Source organism: Cottoperca gobio, chromosome 24 (genome assembly GCF_900634415.1).
Source record: "Cottoperca gobio chromosome 24, fCotGob3.1, whole genome shotgun sequence".
NCBI classification, from domain to species: Eukaryota; Metazoa; Chordata; class Actinopteri; order Perciformes; family Bovichtidae; genus Cottoperca; species Cottoperca gobio.
This window is the reverse complement of record NC_041378.1, coordinates 1,636,587-1,659,086: the sequence shown is the minus strand read 5'-3', so window position 1 is coordinate 1,659,086 and position 22,500 is coordinate 1,636,587. Positions and strand designations below refer to the sequence as shown.

The window sequence follows — 22,500 nt, the reverse complement described above, 5'->3', positions numbered from 1 at the left end:
CAGTGTGCGGTGTGTCAGTGGTTTGTCCATCAGGTCGGGGCGGCGGCTCATGCCAAGTGATCCGTAGCGGCCGTTGCAGTAGACGCCCAGCACGACGTGGTGGAAGCAGTGGCCCGAAAACTGTGTCTTAAAGCTGATGGGGAAACGCTCGAGGGACGTCAGCCCGTTGGTCAGGTAGCTAGTCGACACGCCGGAGTCAAGGATGGTTTCATCTCGCTTGGTGCATTGTTGTATTTTTCAATTTCTCAGATGAACTATTCGAGACGCACTCTGACTGTACGGTACAAACCTGAAAGTGAATTTGTTTGTCTCTGCAGAGGCGGCACAGCAGCTCGAGTCGTGTGACATTAGATTCTCAGACGGCCAATACTATGAAAATGCCAGAGGGTAAACAAGGGCTCTGTGACTGCGTCTGTGCAGCTCCTCCTGTCGGACTGAACGTGATGAACTAAGAGATATAGATGAGCTGATGACACATGTGCAGGGTACATGTGTGTGGAGCTGTGTGCACCTCTGGACCTTTGATATACTCATTCCTTTCTCTTTTTCTAACTCTTTATAATTTCCATTCCTTCCTCCCTTTCCTCCGTTCATTTCCTGCTGTTCACAACCATCTCTAAATGCTATCGATCCAAATCTCTCTGTGCCTGCTTTGTTTCAACATAACCTTCCTGGATTCATAGAGAGGAAAGGGGAGACTTGTTTTCCTGTGAGTAACGCAGAACTAATACGGAAACATTCAGATCAGCTCAACAAAATATGGACACAAAATAGAACTACAAATTTCACAAATACTGGTCAACAAATGCAAACACCGACAGGTATCCAACTGGTAATCTGTACAACCACACACCCACACAGACACACACAGACACCCACACACCCACACACACACACACACACACACAGTCCATCTGCTCTGCCAGCCTGTCCTCTCAGCAGCCTGGATGCTACAGCACTGCTGTTTTCATTAAATAGTCACTGAGGGTCATCAACACAACTAGAACACTGATCACACTCACTCACACACACACACACACACACACACACACACACACACACACACACACACACACACACACACACACACACACACACACACACACACACACACACACACACACACTGCTAACAGGAGCTCTCTCTCTGACTCCCCCTATCGGCTGCCAGACTACGAGAGAGTTGCGATGTGCGTCCCACCCCCCCAGCTGACGGCTTTAAAGCTCTCTTGTCCTCCAAATATTGTACTTCACAGTTCTGTGTTTGACAGGCAGGTAAGTGAGAAACCTTATCTGTGGATATAATGCGGAGCGGATCCAATGGCTTTTCACTCTCACTCCGTCACTATGCCTTTCCATTTCTCTATCCATCGCCGTCTCTTTCTCTCTCACCCCCCCCCTCTCTACATTCCATTCCTCACTCAATTTCAAAGTAGCAACATTCAAGATAAGAATATACTGGAAAAGACATAAAAATCCTCTTTATGTCTGGAGTGTCATGTGTTTTTCTCATCATCAAGCAAACTCAAGGCTACGTTTCTACATTTGTATGTTTCTACGTTTGCATGTTTCTACATTTGTATGTTTCTACATTTGTATGTTTCTACATTTCTATGTTTCTACGTTTGTATGTTTCTACGTTTGCATGTTTCTACGTTTCTATGTTTCTACGTTTCTACATTTCTATGTTTCTATGTTTCTACGTTTCTACGTTTCTATGTTTCTACGTTTCTACATTTCTATGTTTCTACATTTGTATGTTTCTACGTTTGTGTGTTTCTACGTTTATACGTTTCTATGTTTCTACGTTTCTATGTTTCTACGTTTCTATGTTTCTACGTTTTTACGTTTGTATGTTTCTACGTTTGTATGTTTCTACATTTCTACGTTTCTACGTTTGCATGTTTCTACATCTGTATGTTTCTACGTTTCTACATTTCTATGTTTCTACGTTTGTATGTTTCTACATTTCTATGTTATTACGTTTCTATGTTTCTACGTTTCTACATTTCTATGTTTCTACATTTCTATGTTTCTACATTTCTACGTTTCTATGTTTCTATGTTTCTACGTTTCTATGTTTCTACGTTTCTACGTTTCTACATTTCTATGTTTCTACGTTTCTACGTTTCTATGTTTCTACGTTTCTACGTTTCTACATTTCTACGTTTCTACGTTTCTATGTTTCTACGTTTCTACGTTTCTATGTTTCTACGTTTCTATGTTTCTACGTTTCTACGTTTCTATGTTTCTACGTTTCTATGTTTCTACATTTCTATGTTTCTACGTTTCTACGTTTCTATGTTTCTACGTTTCTACGTTTCTATGTTTCTACGTTTCTATGTTTCTACATTTCTATGTTTCTATGTTAGTCGTTAGTTGTTATAATAGTCGATAAAGCAGAAAATGCTTTAGGGCGGGGCTACTTTGTGATTGACAGGTCACTTGGGTGTTGTCCGTGTTTCACTTCATGAAAGTTAATCGTCATGTTTTGGTCGTCCGAAAATGTCTTGTTCAGCGTTCCAGTCCACTCAGGACATTTCTGGTTCCAACTAAACTAAATAGCAAAAGCCAAAAACCAAGAAGCCAAAATGCCTAACTCGAGGCTTCAAAGCGGTATTCCACAAACCAATGGGTGACGTCCCACTGACTACGTCCTCTTGTTATATATAGTATGTGAGGATCTACATAGATTCCATGTTTTAGGAATGAGCTTTCCAGCAATCACACACGTGTAATGTTCAGGTGTCCACACACTCTTTGTCCAGTCGGCCCAAACAGCCTGCAAATGAAATATCTCGTCACACACTTGTTAAAGGCTTTCAGGAATAAGTTTGTTAGTGTTGAACTCTAGTCCTATTCTGCAAAAAGTTACTCTGTGACGGTGAATACACCGAGTCACAGAGTCGAACACACAGTGAACAAACCCACATACAAACCTGCTGTGACCCAAGACGAGCCCTGAATACACTGCAGAATTCAGATCGCTGTTCAGGGAGGGAACCAGCGGACAGACAGGCACACAGACAGGCAGAGAGACAGACAGACAGGCAGAGAGAGAGACAGACAGACAGACAGACAGAGACAGACAGACAGAGAGACAGACAGAGATAGAGACAGACAGGCAGACAGAGAGACAGACAGAGAGACAGACAGACAGATAGGCAGACAGACAGACAGATAGGCAGACAGACTCCAACTGGCAACAACAACAGTTGCTCTTCATCACTCTCATCATTAACAACAAACTTGATCAGAAATATTGAGTAATTAGAACATTAATTGTTTAAGTGATTGTGTGGAAAACAAACTAACAAGATGATTATATTGAGACTTCAAATTAAGGATATTAAAGTTATTCCACTAAATCCCAACAGACAGCAGAAGTTCAAACTATTTGATATTCAACTGGTTTGGTTGGTCTCGCATTATCCTAACATTACCTGCTATGCAAACAGGGTGTGGCCTGTACTCACATTAACATTTCAAAGCCTGGTCATTAACCTCTCACATGCAGGTAGGCCCTATAGCTCAGTGGTTAGAGCACTGGTCTTGTAAACCAGGGGTCGTGAGTTCAATTCTCACTGGGGCCTGATGCCTTTTATAGTATATGAAAGGTGAAAGGTGAAAGGTGAAAGGTGACACTGTTCCATGCTGAATTGAATGTAAACGGGTGAGGTTGTTTAAAAGGGAAGCAACAGAAAAGCACCGATCCCTCTCGCTGATGTGTCCGTTCTTTCCTTCACCCTTGCCACTTTCTCAATTCCCCTCCCTCCCTCCCTCTCTCCTCTGTAGGCTGAAGCCAGTCTCAATTAAAGTCACTGTCAGGTCTGCTGCCACCCTGACAGCCCTGGAGAAAAGCCACTGTGAAAGTAGCACATGTGAAACTGGACCATCGAGTCGCAGAGACACAGAGAAATCTTTCACGTCATGAAGAAACCCTCAGAAAAGTGTTGCAGCACACACACGTCTAATATCCTGTTGAAACTGCGTCGATGATGCCCTGCAGATCTCATCGTTAGGTTGCACACGCACAATGATTGGATCAAATTATGATTGGAAGTGGAAACTCTGAAATCTTTGATGTTTAATGAAAATAGCGACATAAATGAATTTATTTAATATGAATTGTATTTTAACCACTGCTTTAGAGAATGATCAGGGAATCACTTTATCGTTTTAAACTGTCGCTGAGTCTGTTCAGACCGAACTGTGTTATTAAAGCTGCTGCAAAAAACTACAGATTGCTGCTTTAATATTTAAGCTCTGCCGGATAATACTAAGCTTCTGAATTGTGTGTGTGTGTGTGTGTGTGTGTGTGCATGGTGGGGGGTTAAACTTTGAAGAGGGCTTGTTGCCAGGCAACACGGTTCAGTAAGAGCTGGAAAGGGTGGTGGTGGAGGGGGGGGGCATTAAGACATTAGAGAAACATGTCTCATTGATTTCACCCACAGACAACAAAATAACCTTTTGGCCCAGTGCTTGGTGTGTGTGTGTGTGTGTGTGTGTGTGTGTGTGTGTGTGTGTGTGTGTGTGTGTGTGTGTGTGTGTGTGTGTGTGTGTGTGTGTGTGTGTAAGGAAAGGATACATTCCCAAGATGACGGCTTCGAGACATTTGATTGGCAAAGACTCTCTGATCATCTCTCTTGCTGTCTCCATTAACCTGGAGAAGGAGGATGATGAGGAGGAGATGATGAAGATGAAGAAGGAGAAGGGGAAGGGAGAGGAGAGGAGGAGGAGGACGAGAGGCAGAAGAGTGGTGAGTAGAGGAATAGGAAGAGAGAACTGTGAACTGTGTTCATACAGACGACCATGAGCTGGATGGTACTTAGTTACATCCCAAACTAAAGTATCTGTAAACATGTGTCCTGAAAACAAACTGTTAAACATTAAATGAAGATCTCGTGCATCAGATGGTTAGAAATGTCTTCACTGTGTACAAACTGTCACCTGATTACTAAGTAAGCAAATCAAGATAATTACATTATGGTATGGTTCACAGGGACGTAACACAAACATACAGCATGTGTTGGTGCTGAGTGGAAGTATTTACACAGGGTGTCAGGTTAAAAGCATAGTGTGTCACTTCACTTACCCACACAGCGGACGGCTCTTCTTGATCTCAAAGAATTGTGTCCCTGTGTGGTTGTATCTGATGGAAGGTTAGGGAAAACAGAGGGTCAGAGTTCATTCTTCTTTTATCCGTCTCCGGTGTCACGCCGGTGTCAAATGTGATGAGACACACTATGGCATCGGTTGTCATGGCAACATTTACTGTTGTTTTTGCGCTAAAGGATACTGCAGAGCCTTCATGTAGTTCTGGATGGCCACCAGCCAGTCTGGGACCGACATGGACGGTTTGAAGGTCGGGACTGAGGGAACAGGATGCTGCACAGAGAGAGAGAGAGAGAGAGAGAGAGAGAGAGAGAGAGAGAGAGAGCGAGAGCGAGAGAGAGAGACAGAGAGAGACAGAGAGAGAGACAGAGAGAGAGACAGAGAGAGAGAGACAGAGAGAGAGATAGAGAGAGAGACAGAGAGATACAGATAGAGATATAGAGAGAGACGAGACATAGAGAGAGATCTATATAGATAGAGATACGATAGAGAGATAGGAGACGATGACGGAGACTTAGAGATCCTGCTCTAGAGACTGAATATATATGATAGATATATCCTATAGAGAGAGAGAGAGAGACAGACCAGAGAGAGAGAGAGAGAGAGAGAGAGAGACAGAGAGAGACAGAGATTATTATCAGACCACCATCTTTAAAAATCTGCCTTCACAATGTCCCATGACGGCTCGTACGGCTCACTGATGTCCCACCACTGCTACACAAGTCAACTATTTATACTCCTCTCACAATAAAGAACATTGAATTAAAAGCTGGAGTCACGAGCAGAAATCACAACCGTATATCAGAGTTACAGATGGAGTGTGAACAATGCCTGCAGTTCTCTGTGCGTCAGCTGCACAACCTGCTGTTCTTCCTGCATGCAGTGACCTGACAGTGGCGGCGTCGGATGCAGGAAGAACTACAACAGAATACGACTTGGTAGCTGTGAGGCGCAATGGCATTCAAAGTGCAGAGGATCCTGCAGAAGCCTCGCTGCTCAGAGCGAACACTGACTGGTGGCGCCAAAAGGAATCATTCTGCTGTAATGAATGTCAGCGTGGGCAGTTTATGTTGATGCATGAAAGTGTTCCTCCTCACTTGGACAGAGTTGTGCTGGAGACCTTCTTCAGGATCAAACAAAGAGCAGGCAGCAGGGAGATTATTGTCATTTGTTAATTCAATGGTCTGTCTCCCAAGACACAGAGTGAGAGCCGCCAACGAGCCGCGGCAGAGACAGACAGCGGGGGAAAGCAGCGTGGAGAGCCAGCATGGGTTTGCATCCAACTCGTGAATTCAGGATTTATTTCGACCAAATCAAAGTTGCTGATTGTTGGAAGAGTGGAAAGACAGATTGGGGGAGTTTTATTTTGTTTCTGTCCAGCTTGAATGAAGTGTGTTTTCTTCGTGGTAAGAGAGAAACTGGAAGTCAGAAGGTGCGCTGATGTATTCTTTCTTTATCAGACTAGAAACACGACTACAGAAACTCTGCTCAGCTCCGTCAGGCTTATGTTTATGAGAGCAGTAGATCACCGCTGCTACCACTCGGGGTACTTGTGGTACCATTGTGTTATGTGGAGTGCAGCACCTCAGAGCGCTGGGCACACAGACACACACATTGTGAGCAGAGAGGTCTTCGGTGGAACCACGCTGCCGTCTCACCTCAACGAGGATTTCAGAGAGAACAGCAGAGGTCACAGATGTGTCTTTATAAAAAGGACATGACCACACCGACAGAGTGAGTCAGACTTAAACACAAAGCGACACTTCCTCTGTGTGTGTGTGTGTGTGTGTGTGTGTGTGTGTGTGTGTGTGTGTGTGTGCAGGAAGGGTGAACTGTAGCCCTATAATTTCCTGTAGATTCTCCCTCGCTGTTTATTTACAGCATGAAATGAGAGCTGAAGACAACAAGACAAAATGGACGGCGAGCACTGACACAAGTTGTGTTGTTTTTTTAAATCGTTGGGGTACTCGTGTAAAACTGCGGCAGTAGAGATCTACCTAGAATAGGTTACTTATTTAAATAAACCACTTATAAAATTGGGATCTGTCTCTTTACATACAACCTCACACACCATGACATCTTTGTTTTTAAACGTACACACTCCTATAAGCTTTCAATGGTTCTCAAGGATCTTTGCAACTCTCTCTCAGTAGGACTGTAGTTGTTCTGTTTTAACAGTTTACACTGACTTGATTTGTCAAAAAAGACAAATGTGATCAACCTGTGGGTCCCTGGGACGCTCCACATTGAAAAACCCATCAACATCATTGCAAGTGACTCGGCCAATAAAGCAATGATTTAGCCTTTCAAGCACTCATTGATTACAAACAGTAGATCAGCCTTCAAACCAGGCGAAGGACCAACCGGTCTGTCAGTGAGCGAGTAAAACAATCAACCAACTGGTCACTCTTCTAATTATCAGGCCGGTCGACACTCATTCAGTCCATAAACCAGTCTGCAGCCAGCCAACAGCAGTAAATAGCAGGTTTTATTGCTGTATAATCGCCTGTGTTGTAAAATCCTCAGCAAGGCGTAACACACTGGCAGCATCAGCTGGCACACACACTGTAAAGCTGCTGGCTGCTGGGTCAGGCACTGAGATTTCTGGTGATCCCTCCCTTTCATCCTCCTCTCCTCTCTCCCCTCTGACACAGGTCAGTCTGTGCACGACTTCTATACAAAAGGCTCAATTTTAAATGCAGTAAGATGAAGTTACGTATTTAGTCGTTACGTTGTGCTAGCTGAACGCATTCACATCACAACCACAGCGCCTGTAACAAGAATATATAGCATGACTGCAGTATTGTATCTGTCCACAAGCCCAACAACTGTGGAGCCGCTCTGCATAGAGTCAGCACTATGTCACGGCTGTTCATATCCAAACTGTGTGAACGTACAGAGTTGCTGCTCTTGTGAGGAGTCAAAGATTTAGGTGCAGTGTGAACGTCACCCTGAGAAACAGAGGCTAAAACATAAACATGTGAACAAAGTCATTGGCTCATCAGTTCTCTGACGGCACGTTATACTGTAGACACAAACGCAGTCAGTGACCAGTGATATGTCTCGTCTCCATCAGGAGTTCAGCTGGGAGAGCATCACGTCATAGTCCCAATTTGTAATTAATCTGGCTCGACCTCCCTCCCCCCTCTTCTGTTATCTTCTCGTCCTCCTCTCCCCTTCATAGTTAGTTCAAATCCTCCTTTTTGGTTTGTCCTTCCCTTTCCCTTCTCGCTCTCCTCTGTCTCACCCCTTCCTTATCGTCTTCTCCATCATCATTACTTCCATCGTGCTTCCACTATTTCTTTCTCCCACCAGCTTCCCCCTCCGGAGCCAGGAGGCCGGCTGGCAACCTGCCCGACCCAGCAGCAGAGACAAGAAACAGCAGAAGTATAAACAGAGACGTTAGGAGAAAATAACAATGTTTTATACGAGTGTTTTATGACCTTCCTGGTTTTTGAATTTTTTACAGTTTGAAGGAGATATGGAGAGGAGAGTAGACGGTCGTTAAAGAAAAGAAAAGAAAAAGCAACGAGATTATAAGAATATAAATACAGGACTGATGGAGAGCACACGTAAAAGTCTGAGTACCAGGTGAGAATACCAGGTGATAGTACCAGATGTGAGTACCAGATGTGAGTACCAGGTGAGAATACCAGGTGATAGTACCAGATGTGAGGACCAGATGTGAGTACCAGGTGAGAATACCAGGTGATAGTACCAGGTGATAGTACCAGATGTGAGGACCAGCTCTGAGTACCAGCTCTGAGTACCAGATGTGAGTACCAGATGTGAGTACCAGATGTGAGTACCAGCTCTGAGTACCAGCTCTGAGTACCAGCTCTGAGTACCAGGTGAGAGTACCAGATGTGAGTACCAGCTCTGAGTACCAGCTCTGAGTACCAGCTCTGAGTACCAGGTGAGAGTACCAGATGTGAGTACCAGCTCTGAGTACCAGCTCTGAGGACCAGCTCTGAGTACCAGCTCTGAGTACCAGGTGAGAGTACCAGATGTGAGTACCAGCTCTGAGTACCAGATGTGAGTACCAGATGTGAGTACCAGATGTGAGTACCAGCTCTGAGTACCAGCTCTGAGTACCAGCTCTGAGTACCAGATGTGAGTACCAGGTGAGAGTATCAGGTGAGAGTACCAGGTGAGAGTACCAGATGTGAGTACCAGCTCTGAGTACCAGCTCTGAGTACCAGCTCTGAGTACCAGCTCTGAGTACCAGATGTGAGTACCAGGTGAGAGTATCAGGTGAGAGTACCAGGTGAGAGTACCAGATGTGAGTACCAGCTCTGAGTACCAGCTCTGAGTACCAGATGTGAGTACCAGGTTAGAGTACCAGCTCTGAGTACCAGGTGAGAGTACCAGATGTGAGTACCAGGTGAGAGTACCAGGTGAGAGTACCAGGTGAGAGTACCAGGTGAGAGTACCAGCTGTGAGTACACTGACATGAAGAGTTACTACAGACAGCAGCGCCCTCCATTACCTTTAAAGCACTTTTGCTCTGTGTGTATTCAAAATGGAAACAAGAGAGACAGGGTCGTATTTCCTGCTGTCAAGATATCTTTAGAGCGGGACATCCTGAGGAATGTCTATCTGTGTGTGTGTGTGTGTGTGTGTGTGTGTGTGTGTGTGTGTGTGTGTGTGTGTGTCTGTGGCAGGAGAAACAGCTGAGAAACAAATGATTAAGCAAAGTGTCGACATTAGACTCCCTGCTTCTTGCAATCTTTCCTTCTACTTGGTTGTATAGAAAGTGACAACAGCCTTGTCATGAGGACTCCACTTCAGCGCTGACAGCACTGTGTCTTGTATCTACTGCAGGACTACAGTAATCACACTAAAGAACACCTTCTTGAAGATTATTGCTCCCTGTAGTCTTTGCCTCAGAACATCTGCCTAAACTAATCCATGTTAGCAGGCATCCATTGAAGGTCAAATCCAAAAATCCTTTGTATCCTGAACGACAAAATGACACGAGTTTCTGCAGACAGACATTTACACGATGTCTGTGGACCCTGAGATGTGTAACCCACAGCTGTTTTCTTGTTACTGTATGTCTGAGCTGGTTCTACCTTTGCAAATGCAAAAAAACAAAACCCATCTAAAATAAAATCCTATTGTCACAGCCTAAACAGAAACATTTTAATCCAGAACAATGGAACTACAATGGATTATGAGACGAAAACGTTTATCCTACTTAGGCTATTTGGTGATAACGTCCACTGTGCTGGTAGTTTTCTTCCTGCTCCAGTGACCATCACATGCACATGAAACACAACTGCTGATGACGACACGCTCATGGTTTAAACCAGTCAGGTTTTGTTTATGGGGCGCACCAATATGTTACATTTCAAATTAAAACATTCAACAATTGAAAAGAGTTGGAAAGTGAATAATGCTTATCGCTTTTCTAGTTTTGCTTTCAGAGCTTTGACAGAGATCTTTGCTCAGACGAGTTCGAGCCAGTTTTCCATTTAAAGCCCTTAGGTTAGTCCAATTGGTATCCAGAGATTATCCACTACCCAGATTGTATTAGAGGGATTATTTGGTAATTCTGTGCCAAGACTTCTATTCTGTTAATGAGGACACAGAGTGGCAGCATGGACACGGGTCACTGGCTGATAATAACACCGATGTACGCTGTGTTCAGTCCACCTGAGGGTACCACATGTTTCAAAGAAACCTACAGAACCTACGTTTACTCTCTGATCCCGGACCGATCCATCTCATCTACCCCCAAACTGTCCGGGTGGCTCACTGACAGAGTTCTCATCACAGCTGGTCTACACCTACACCTACACCAGAAACTATCTTGCATCTACTAAATTCTGATAAATATAAATTAAACGATGTTTCTCAGATTACAGGATTTATACCAATAACAAAGTTATTCCTCTTCCACCTTCCCTCAACAAAAGGATCAGAGCATCTGCAACTGTATCTGTGGTAACACACACACACACACACACACACACACACACACACACACACACACACACACACAGGTTGCATATCAACAATACAACAAGCCGACGGACACCTTGGGTGCCTTCATACAGCTCCATATTGTACATAACAGCGTCCTAACAAAGCAATTTAAAGCAAAATCAATATTTAATACTATTTTTTACACACAAGATAGAAGAGTTTAATATAATGAACGAGACATACACTTTAAAAAAGGTTGTTTTACTAATCTTTTAAACTTTCAAGTAGAGTTTATAGCATTTTTAGTTGGACATATCCATCAGTACGTCAGGTAAAACAGGTTGTAAGTGACGTACTGCATGTTCTTCCTTGAAAGGCTTCGAAAGGGTTTACAGTTAAAATTCGCTCAAAGCTTATTATGAACACCTGAACGTTAAATCTGAAACTATTATGACCAACGGCGTGTCACTAAACAGAGAAGTGGTTTATGTGTGTGCATTCTGTTTGTACAGTTCTTCTGCAATGGTGTGTTTGTTTGTGTGCACACGTCGTCCGGCCGTCCTTCTGCCCACAACAACAACATGGGATTTCTGGCCTGCCTGCTAACCGGGTCACTAATGACCACATGGTCAATTAGTAGGGCTAAACAACAACCACATTCCCTCCTCCACAGCCTGGAACACAACGAGCATTCATCCAAATCACTGACAGGAAAACTATGAGGAGAATCTGGGCTGAGGGGCCTCAGTCGCAGCAGAGAAGGATGTGCATCATGTGCGTGGGGGTCAGCACATATTTTTCCCTTTCACTGACTTCTGTCTGTTCTGCAGCTTCACAAACAATACTGCTCAATAATGAAGAGCAGAAAATGATTCCACTAATAGTTTAGTCTCTAAAAATATCAGAACATTTATTTGTTTTTGCTTGATATATTACTTGACAATTAATCGATTATCCATCATGACATGTTTACTGATCAATTAGTCGACATTTAACACGCCTTGAATATTAAGGCAAACCTTAATTTTAGTGTGTGTCATGTAACTAAAGTTACTGTAAATGATATAGAGAACATTCTTTGTGCATTGACATTCTCTACAAGGCAGTCAGAGGTCAGAGGTCAGGATCAAGTGTTCAGCAGCACACCCCTGGAGCCCTTTGGTGCTATATGTCTTACTCAGGACGCTCCAGCAGTGTGGGGAGTTACTGCAATGAGGTTTCAAACCTCTGCCAAATGTTTCACTGTAATTGATATGAAACGGGAATGTTCAGGTTGCTTTGTAACCCGTTTGTCATTTCAGCTCCTGATTCTTTTAAAAATGTCTGTAAGAAGCATACAGTATTTATGTAACCTGGAGCAGTTATGATAGTACAAATGTGTGCGTGTGAGACAGGAGTCACAATGAGTCAGTCACACAAACTGTCTGTGACTAATCCAAAAAGGCAGATTTAACATCACATGACAGGTATGGCACACCAATTTAGCACATCATGGTAATGTGATGCATTCCAGTGTGAGTATGAGTGTACACCTGAGAGTGTGGGTGTTCGTGAAATAGAGGTTGACATTAACCCCCTAAGCCATGTAACTGTGAATATACACACACTTCCATTATGCTTTGCACTGATTTGGAGACGCATGATCTGATTCCCCGACTCATATCACGACCGTACATCTCTTACAGTACGCACACTCGGAGAGAAGAACATCTAGAGGCGATATCATAAGAAGTTTGTGTGCAGGGACACATATTTGATGAAAGCAGATTGGGTTGGGTTAAAAAACACTATTTGAAAATGTTACCCTGGCCCTTCTCACAGCCAAGGTAACATGTGTGTTCTGAATACGCATCTCAAACACAATGAAAACCAGCAAGCAGAGCCACTCTTTAGGAAGCGTACAGGAAGAATCCTGAGCCGCTCTCACACTCATCCATCCCGTCTTGTCACAGCAGAACATATCAGGCCTGTTTACAATGAGAGCCACAGGGAGCCCCAGAGGGTTCCAGGAGGAATCCCTTCATAAAGAGTCTATTAACACTCAATGAGCAGCCATGAACCACCAGCACATGGCTGCCGTCATCCCCACTAGCCTCTTTCGATGTGTATTTGATATTGAGTGTATGGTAACTTCCTAGGTTACTTTTGATCAGTCTTTAAACTAATTGACGACTCAAAGTAGATGTGCTTTGAATGCTAGAAATTATGACGAAATATGGTGATCAAAAATGAGTCAGGGAAATGAGGATGGAGTTCATAATATTCAGCTGTGAAACAGGTTTAACAAAGAGGCAATAAGACAACGAACAGAACACCAACTTGCAGGTCAACAATACTACAACATACTTTAGGAAGTTATGACAACATATTCTAAACACAGGCAAACTTCACTAACACAGATGAACACATTACTAATTAATAATAGACCTATACAGTATTTTTACAAAGGCTTGTACCGTTGTTTGTGGTGGGAATTCAGTTGCTTCAATGTTCAAATATTTACTCACGACGTCTTATTTTGTCTACAACTTGAGTGATGAACCAGTCGCAGTTGACTTACCTTGGGAAGGTATGCAGCATTGCGTATCCTATCCACCATCTCCTGGCCCTCGGGGTGCACAGCAGACACATGGGACCACATCCTGTCCCAGGTTACGCTCTCGATGGGAAAACCGGTCCTGTTAACGTAGAAAAGAACCCCTCCATCTTTCTCCTCTTCCTCCCCAGGGGACCGGGAGCTGTTATTAGGGGTAGAGGCGGAGGACTCCTCATGGGTGCTGCAGCGGAGGAGGCAGTGCGAGCTGGAGCTCTTAGACCGGCCATGCCTGCTCAGCTTGGCTGAGGAGGTGCCGGTCCGGCTTGGGGAGTTGGGTCCGGTCATTGATCCCAAGAGGGCCAGGAGGAGGAAAGGTTAGGGCAGGCAATCCTCCTCCAGCTACAAGAGCTTCTTCTTGTTTGTCAGTGTTGGACAGTACATGTTGATCGTCTACAGCAAACCTGGCAGAGCAATAAAAGAAAAGTCCACCTTACCGGAACACATTTTGCATTCTTAAATCAGACTTAAACGCAGTAAAAATGTACCCTTTTTAGAATAGGTCTACAGTACAGGCCTTTTTCTTTACGTTACCGCAAGGATCAGATGTAATATTTCCATAAAAGGTAGAGTAATGGGTTTATAAGGTGCTTCCCACAGAGTAGAAGAGAGGAATGGTGGGGCTACAGTAGAGTATGAAGCCTTGCCAACATATATACAACTCCCTATAGGGAAGAAAAATCCTCCCCAATGTAGCAGCAGTCACCCAAGACTGATTTCTTTCATAGCCAAAACCCTACAATAACTGTAAATAGTATAAATATAAAAGTCAAATATTAAAATGGTCTAGAAATCATAGGTTTTAGTAACTTAGCACATTAGGCGATGAACGTGGTTAAATCAACATTGAGAATCACACAATTGGACTAGATTAGCAAAGGTGAGAAATACACAAGTACAAAAATGTGATCATACAATCAACAAGAAAATGCGATTATATAGTGTATATAGTATAGTGATGAAAAAAGACTGTATAGTTAGCTAGCTACCGTACAGAAGTCAATTCATGAGTGTCAAAGACATGCTAGTTTATTTTCAAACTATATTACATTATTACTATATTACAGCATATGTAAAACTTATAACAGAACAACAATGTGTTCAAAACTAACTCGAGTAACGTTATCATAGGCACACGGTAATAACCAAACCACAGATTTGTTCCAATGTAACGTTGAAATATCCCAACCGTTACTAATTCAACAGTACCATATTTTCCCCCGGGGCTCCGATTTCAGATAAACGACAGACCCTCCGGTTTATAAGGCATTTGACTGGAAAAACACACAGTGAGACGAGGTAGGTCCCATTCATCTCCACCTCAGGATGTAAAGTCTTGTTTTGGTTCGAGGCTTTGTAACTTCACTCCTTCTTGTATGTGTCAAGCTAGCACAAGCTAACAACCGTTGAGCTAGGAATACGGTAAATTCCACTTCAAAATAAAAGCAGTACGTTTGTCGATGATTTTTATGTAGAGAATACTACTAGGAAAGTGTTGCAGCATACTCATAAACCCACCATGTCTTCGTTTAGGATAGGTTTAAGTGTATCAATTAATTTATTGTGTCGAGAACTTCAACCAAACGAATCCTGTTCTCGTCGGAGATTTATGTATTTTGAAAATATCATCCGGAAGTTCTTCTGTTTCGCTAGCTAGCTAACAACACTGCGGGGGCCGTTGCCTCCCACCACCCGAGTCCGGGGAAAATGACCTCCTCTGTGCATTCCTCCCCGTCAGCAGCCTGGACACTGCCTCGGTATGAACTATCTCTCAATAAAATCAGACTTCATGTTGATAAAAAAAATATGCTTCTTCAATCCATCACATGATTAAATCATCGGGATAAAGCGGACCTACTAGCTACCTGCTGTTTTTCCTCAACCCCTCGGTTTCTCGTATCCACGGCAGCACCAACGTTCGGCGGCTTCTCATTGGTCGAGCCAACAAAGAGGGGCGGGCCAAAGAGTACGCTCAACGATAATTGGAACTGACAACGCTCTCTGATTGGTTGATTTTGACGGACGAAGGCGTCAACAAGTGATATAGCTGCAACAAATGGGAATTACTGCCCCTTGTTGCAACTGTTGATGCACATTTTGTACATTTTCAGGCGCTTGACAAGGTTCGTTCTCAGAATAGAATAGACTTGAACAGTCTAGAATAAAATGCAATTATTCTTACAGCAAAAGTCTATCCACAAAATACATAATATCAGTTTTAAGAGAATTTCCAAATGTGGTTGTAAATAATGATGACTACATAATAATAATAATAATAATAATAATAATAATAATAATAATAATAATAATAATAATAATAATAATGATAATAAAGGGTTCGATAATGTTCATCGCATTGCATATAAGGCAACTACAGGTGAAACATGCTTTAAAAAGTTACAAATAAAATTAAAATATCTATTAATTCTTGAACTACAACCCAACAGTTATATACATAACAGCACAACAATGTGACTGACAACAAGTTCATTGAGCATATACATTTTAATATGGCAATTAATCCGCCAATGAATGTTGGACATTGTGGTAGGGCACATTTTATGGTAGTAACTTAACCTACACCTCCACCTTCTGGCCGTCTGGACAAATATCTTTTTACAGCAATACATATTGGATAGGTGAACACTTGGCAATGTTCAAATAAAAGTGCAGTTGTGCAACTTTTAGCAAAAACAATTAACGTTGAACACTAAATAACGGTTTGACTTTCACCTGTTTTCTCACCCGAGGTCTGAGGCTTGAAGGTAAACACTTTTTTAGTGTAACCATCAGTCACGTTACACTTCAATAACTCATAATTCTTGATGTGTAAATAAAGTCCTGAAGGTCACTTTGGTCGAGCAGTAAGACTGTGATGTCTTTATATCTTTGTTGTCTTACCTTATCTTTACCCTGTTTAATGTCACCTGATCATTGTTGTGATGTTCAGTCACTGAAGATGGAGATATTATGAGCGAAAGACAACAAGACTAGAAATTAACATCACCAATTTATTCATAATTATTGTAATGTTTCAGTGTATTGTTCTAACAGACATTACATTACATTATGATGTAAATACTTACAGGTAACAACAGACCTAAGTTGTGTCCTTGTTGATGTTCTGATCAGAACTGTCTGCAGCCATATTGACCAGCATCCTCCACTGGGACCTTCTTAATATCCAGAGATTCATACGGTCTGATTTAACGTTTGGCTCCAACACTCTGTCTTGACTCTGTCTTGAATCAATAAAAGGCGCTTTACAGAAGCCAGCATTCACCCATTCACACACACATTCATACACATGGTGGCAGCAGAGGCCACCATGCAGGGTGCCACTTGCTCATCGGACCACCTCACAGCCATTGGGAGACAATTGGGGTTCAGTAAATTGCCCAACATGTAGGATGCAGAGGCAAGGGGTCCAACCCCCGATTTCTGGAAGATGGCTCTACCGCCTGAGCCACAGCCCAATATCAGGTAATTATGTTCATATTTATTGTGAGGATGATTTTAGAGCCAACAGATGATCATCCGTACAAGAGTCCGCCAAAATCACTGTTAAAATCAAACGTTGCAATGTTTCTGTTACTTATATACAGTATAAATATGTATCCTGTTATCTGAAGCAGTAATCCAGCCATTTTGTTCGGCCTCTCTCAACTGTCAACGTCTTCTTAAAGAGAAATAGAGTTTCCACTTCCTGTTATTATTAAGGCGTCAACTTCCTCATGGTGACTTTCTTCCTCACTCTGATATCAAGTTGTTGTTTTTTTGTTTGGTTTTCTTACAAAGCTGAAACTTTATACTTTTCCTTTCCTTCTTTTCTCTACAAATCAGTCAATACTCAACAATTCAACATGAACTCCTCACAGAGGATTCAGTGTCGATAAGGGATGTCACATTTTTTGTTTTTTATTAGCAAACTTAATGTTCAAAGTTTCACTTTTATCTGGTTGCTTTTTGTTGTTCGTGTTGTGCTCCCAGCTAGAAAAGTGAAATACTAATTAAATTATTCATGTTATGTTTATTCTATTGGGGCAAAACTTGGCAAGAAAATACAAACGCACAAAACACAAATAATAATACAATAAAAAACAATATTAAGCCCGTTTACAAAGGAAAATATGTTATCATATGTTATTCACATTTTCTCATTTATATTATCTCACATCTACTTTTTACGCTGTGGTGCTAGTTAAGTTACTACACCCCCTTCAGAGAACATCTTATTATAGCAATAAATCCTGAAAATGATCATACAAATAATTGTAAAACAAAACAAAACGTGTTCATGTAAGAACTGAAATGCAAAAAGATATTAAAACACTACAAAGAGCAGATGCAGCTGAGCTTCCTTCATGTATCAATAACAATGTATTGTATCTGGTAAGAGCATTATGTACAAAATATTATTAAATATTAAATGTTCTCCAGGATTTTGACTGCAGAGACAATTTTGCTTGTGTGCTCATTACATATCAGTGACACAGTGAGTGGATTAAAGGCACTGCAGACTTGGTTTTCTTATTAGATATCAAAGTAAAATCAGAGTAACGACATGAGCTGTAACTATACTGTGGCCTCTTATTTGTTGGGTTTGTCGACGGTAGCGTAGAGGTTGCTGAGATCCGCCGCCGCTCCAGCAGAAGAAGAAGAAGAAGAAGCTTTCACAGTGCTGTAGGTCACGGCATCATCTTCATCATCCTCTTTACTCTGACCCTGGGAAACGAGAGAGAAACACATGGAAATGATTCAACACGATGAAAGCTAACGGTGCACAGCAGCATCCTGACATTAAAAAACACAATACAATGAATTGCAATACAATAAAAACATACATAAACACAACATAGTGAATAAATGAATGTTATGGTCTTTGGTGACGACTGCAGCTGTACTTTGTGTTTAATGCTAATCAGCAAATGTTAGCATGCTAAGATGCTTATCTAAGATAGTGATCATGGCACCTGCTTAGCATTAGCATGTTTGCATTGCCATTGTGAGCATGCTAGCACCATGGATGTAGTTAGCATGCTGCATGCTTTTAGCTGAAAGCCCCACATGGCTGGAGATTCCCGTTTCGTCATTTACGACCAACACCTGCGTAACCAATCAGACAGCTGACCTGGGCTTTACTGTCGGTCTTATTGGTGTAGCTGATGGAGGCGTAGGAAACACCTTCTTCAGGATCCGCCTGCACAGAGGAGACAACATAGTGAGTGATCAGTAACGTAACTTTACATCTCGGTGGCAGAGGGAAGTTGGACTCCTTTAGAAAAACCATTTAACAGTATTTCTCTTACTGCTACATTTTAGAGAACAAATATAAATAGCAGTAGGTGTAACTTTGCAGTTGGTGTAGTGTGAGATCTCACCGTGTCCTGACTGGGTTCTGGACCGGGCGGCGTCACTGCAGGGTTAAGTCCCTGTCCCTGCACAAATACAGTCGAGTTAAAGTTTTCCATTCACGTCAATAGATACTTATTATAGAACAGTGTGCCATGCTGTAAATGTCTCTACCAAATATTCCTCTCAAGCTAAATTCTAAAGATGATAGAGATGTCTGCAGGGTCAATACAACACAGTGAGAACTGATTATTTTAGAACCACAGACACTTTAGTAATTGGAAGAACACAGACAAACTGTTTTTTCTAACTCATACCTGTATAAACATTTCATTATTAAGGTTTAAAACTCACCATTCTTTCACCCCCCTGTGTTTGGTTCCCTGAAAAGACAAATCAATCGAGTTTAGTAAAAATCCAGGTTCATCAAAAAGTCTTGTTCTAATAGTTTCAGCAGTGAATGTTCTCACCTTTAGTTTTCTTCTGTCTGATGACGGCAACAACGATTATTAATAGTGCTGCTAAACCCACAGCCCCAATGATGTACAACCACCTTAACCCTGGAAGGAGAATTAAATGTTAACAACGTTTTGGCCGAAACTAAAATCTGAATAATGTTTTTTTTTTCTGTCTTGAAATTTATTTTCTGTAGCTACATCCATTAGTTAACACGACGGAATCAGACAGACAGAGAGAGACAGACAGACAGACAGACAGACAGACAGAAAGACAGACAGACAGACAGACAGACAGAAAGACAGACAGAAAGACAGAAAGTCAGACAGACAGACAGACAGAAAGACAGACAGAAAGACAGACAGACAGACAGACAGACAGACAGAAAGACAGACAGACAGACAGACAGACAGACAGACAGACAGACAGACAGACAACAGACAGACAGACAGACAGACAGACAGACAGACAGAAAGATAGACAGACAGACAGACAGACAGACACAGACAGACAGACAGACAGACAGACAGACAGACAGACAGACAGACAGACAGACAGACAGACAGACAGACAGACAACAGACAGACAGACAGACAGACAGACACAGACAGACAGACAGACAGACAGACAGACAGACAGACAGACAGGTTGAGTCACTACCTTGTTCTGTTGTTGATGGGATGTTTTCTTCCACTGATTTGCTTCCTTTTGATGAAAATAACATGAAATATCAAAACAGAACAAATGGTGATAAAATACCAGACGTCCACCATGAAGACACTAAGTGAGAAGAATAATGTGATCTTAAAACTTAAGATTCATCAAATAAAACCAAAAGTACCTGTTTTCTCACACGAGGACTGGAGGTCAACACCACACAGCAGCATCGTCCCACGCTCATGATCTGTCACGTTACACTTCAGAAACTTTTGATCAACATGAGTTTGAAATATCACAGTGGCTGAACAGGAACTCTGTGATGTCTCCAGGTGATTCTTATTACCCTCATTCACCCACTCCACTGTGTATCTACACGCTCCATATGACAACGCAGCGCAGAACAAGATGGTTATGTCATCGTTCTTATGTTCAGTGACTGGTGAAGATGGAGATATTGAGAGAGAAACAAGATTAATGTCACTTCCTCACTGTGATCATAATTATTGTAATGTTTCAGTATTGTGACCGTTTGGAGCTGAAAACATTAAGATGTAAATACTCACTGTTAACAACAGACAGAACAACCTGAGCGTCTGAAACTTGTTCTGATTTGTTGAACTGTCTGCAGCTGTAAAGACCAACATCATCATGTGTGACACTTTTTATAACCAGAGAACAATTTTCTGTCAAACTCAGTCTGTCAGATAGAGGTTTGGAAATCCCTTTTTTTATCTGTCCTAATTCAATCAGAGATTGTGTTGCTGTGGCCTCAATACCACTGTAGAGCCAGGTAGTATCGTCACATTTGTCCTGATGTTTTGTCACATTTCCACACGTCAAAGTGACGTCATGTCCAGCTCTGACAGTGAGGATGGAGGGATTTAGTCCAGATACTGCTGTTGAAGATGAGAGGAAAACATAAACAATGAACTGTGATAAGAATACAGCTTTAATCTTTAGAGTTATGTGTGAGGATTATATTAAATACAACAAACAATCTACAAGAATCCACTCGACACACTATGTTCAAAATACACTGCGAAATCAATATTAGTTCCTCAAATACTATTAGTAACGTTTCTTTTAGTCATGTGTGTGTTTTATATCCTTACCTGTTACCTGAAGCAGCAGCATCACAAATAAAGTCATTTTAATCCGTCTGAATTCAACCATCGTGCGTCTCCGTCTCTGTCTCTTGTCCAAACGCCCTCGACTGTCAGTTTGTGACCTGATGCTTCTTTAAGAGAGAGACAGCATTTACTTCCTCTTACTTCATAAAGTGTCACTTCCTTATTGTGTGACTTGAATCTTTCTTCTTTTTTTATCACTCTTTCAGTTGTTGAATTCATGCTGACAGATAAAGATGGAGATAAAAGACATGCGACAAGTTCAAGAACAGTCAGGATGTAAACTTGTCCCACAGAAGGAATCTTCAAAGTATCATCTGAGGACTGATTCTGGTTTGTGGGAGTTGACAGAGAACGTCTCTACTCACCCAGCAAAACCTTTCTATTGTAGTGTTTCACATTTAAATACGTTCTGTCTATAAGCACCACCTGTACTCATATAAGGCCTCTGGAACGGAATCTCATGTGTTTCTGTCTTTCTTGGGAGAGTATTTGCATTTTAAGAACTTATTGTCAATGCAGTTGAAAGTCCAGGAGACCAGGTTGAGTAAATGACACACTGATGTGAGCTGATTAGAAGACAGTAGATTTAACAGGATTTCACTCATTCAATTGGTTTTGCGTTACATTTGTGGCAGTGATGTTTACGACGTCTTTAAAAGACGAGAGGCGTTGTGAGGAAGTTGAGTTGCGAATATAATTGTACAAATATGGTCCTAAAATACAGCTCTGCAAAAAAAGACGTGGTCATGTTGACGTCGCACACAAACGCAACAGCGAGTCAAACTCCTCGCCCACCACAATCTGACGCCCCTGGTGCATTAGGGTCATACCGGGTGAAATTGAAGATATTTTTAGTGGCTTGAGAACAAGTTCCTCAATGCAGATGAATGTTACTTTCCTAGAAATGAAGAAGTGTTTTGGTGAGAATGTGGTTAACAACAGCAGCAGAGCTCTGGAGGTGTCACCCTGTGATGACGAGCACATGAACACACCACGTAAATATATTAACGTAATTATGATTTATGGCTGAAGTGGTATAATGGATCACAATATAAACTAATCTTCTCAGTGCAGAGTGGGAGCGAAGCAACAGAAGAACTCTTTCAAACTCTGAGTGTCTCAGTTTTCTATTACAGTAGTCCTACCTGAACATAAGGGCACAGATAGATTTCATTTGGTCACTCTTAACAGTTACACTTAAATTGTCAGCTAGTTTTGTAACTACTCTCATGCAGCTGTTTTAATTTAGGTCATAGTTAATGAC

The 22,500-nt window shown here is 42.0% G+C and overlaps 2 protein-coding genes, 1 non-coding gene and 1 pseudogene across 7 annotated transcripts in view; 2 read left to right on the top strand and 2 right to left on the bottom strand.

Annotated features, from left to right (window-relative positions):
• The window catches only part of vash2 (vasohibin 2), a 24,843-nt gene extending 9,295 nt beyond the window's left edge, over positions 1-15,548 (bottom strand). For 2 of the 4 annotated variants that reach the window (XM_029425483.1, XM_029425486.1), the window contains exons 1-6: positions 14,848-15,145; positions 13,606-14,042; positions 5,299-5,387; positions 5,095-5,151; positions 4,588-4,662; positions 1-178 (exon numbers count right to left, since the gene is read on the bottom strand). The exon at positions 1-178 is cut by the window's left edge and continues 60 nt beyond it. In XM_029425483.1, coding sequence (XP_029281343.1) covers positions 1-178; positions 4,588-4,662; positions 5,095-5,151; positions 5,299-5,387; positions 13,606-13,926 — 720 coding nt within the window. In that variant the 5' untranslated portion in view covers positions 13,927-14,042; positions 14,848-15,145. The other 2 variants (XM_029425485.1, XM_029425484.1) reach the window with 2 other exon arrangements.
• Positions 3,520-3,592, top strand: trnat-ugu (transfer RNA threonine (anticodon UGU)). Its single transcript has one exon. It is a non-coding gene; the product is annotated as a tRNA-Thr (tRNA).
• Positions 15,549-17,648: 2,100 nt separating the features above from the next.
• On the bottom strand, positions 17,649-21,352 carry LOC115003488 (uncharacterized). Of its 2 annotated transcripts, none has more exons than XM_029425284.1 (9): positions 21,219-21,352; positions 20,670-21,002; positions 20,288-20,542; positions 20,107-20,151; positions 19,461-19,550; positions 19,345-19,373; positions 19,020-19,076; positions 18,770-18,838; positions 17,649-18,363 (listed from the first exon to the last, which is right to left on the bottom strand). In XM_029425284.1, the coding sequence occupies exons 1-9, from the start codon at positions 21,277-21,279 to the stop codon at positions 18,229-18,231; spliced, it is 1,074 nt and encodes a 357-aa protein (XP_029281144.1). In that variant the 5' UTR covers positions 21,280-21,352; the 3' UTR covers positions 17,649-18,228. The 2 variants fall into 2 exon arrangements, with proteins under 2 accessions (XP_029281144.1, XP_029281145.1); XM_029425285.1 differs by having other exon boundaries at positions 20,670-20,999; positions 21,219-21,331.
• A 788-nt stretch (positions 21,353-22,140) lies between these two features.
• Positions 22,141-22,500, top strand: part of LOC115003879 (cytochrome P450 2K1-like) — a 5,606-nt pseudogene continuing 5,246 nt past the window's right edge.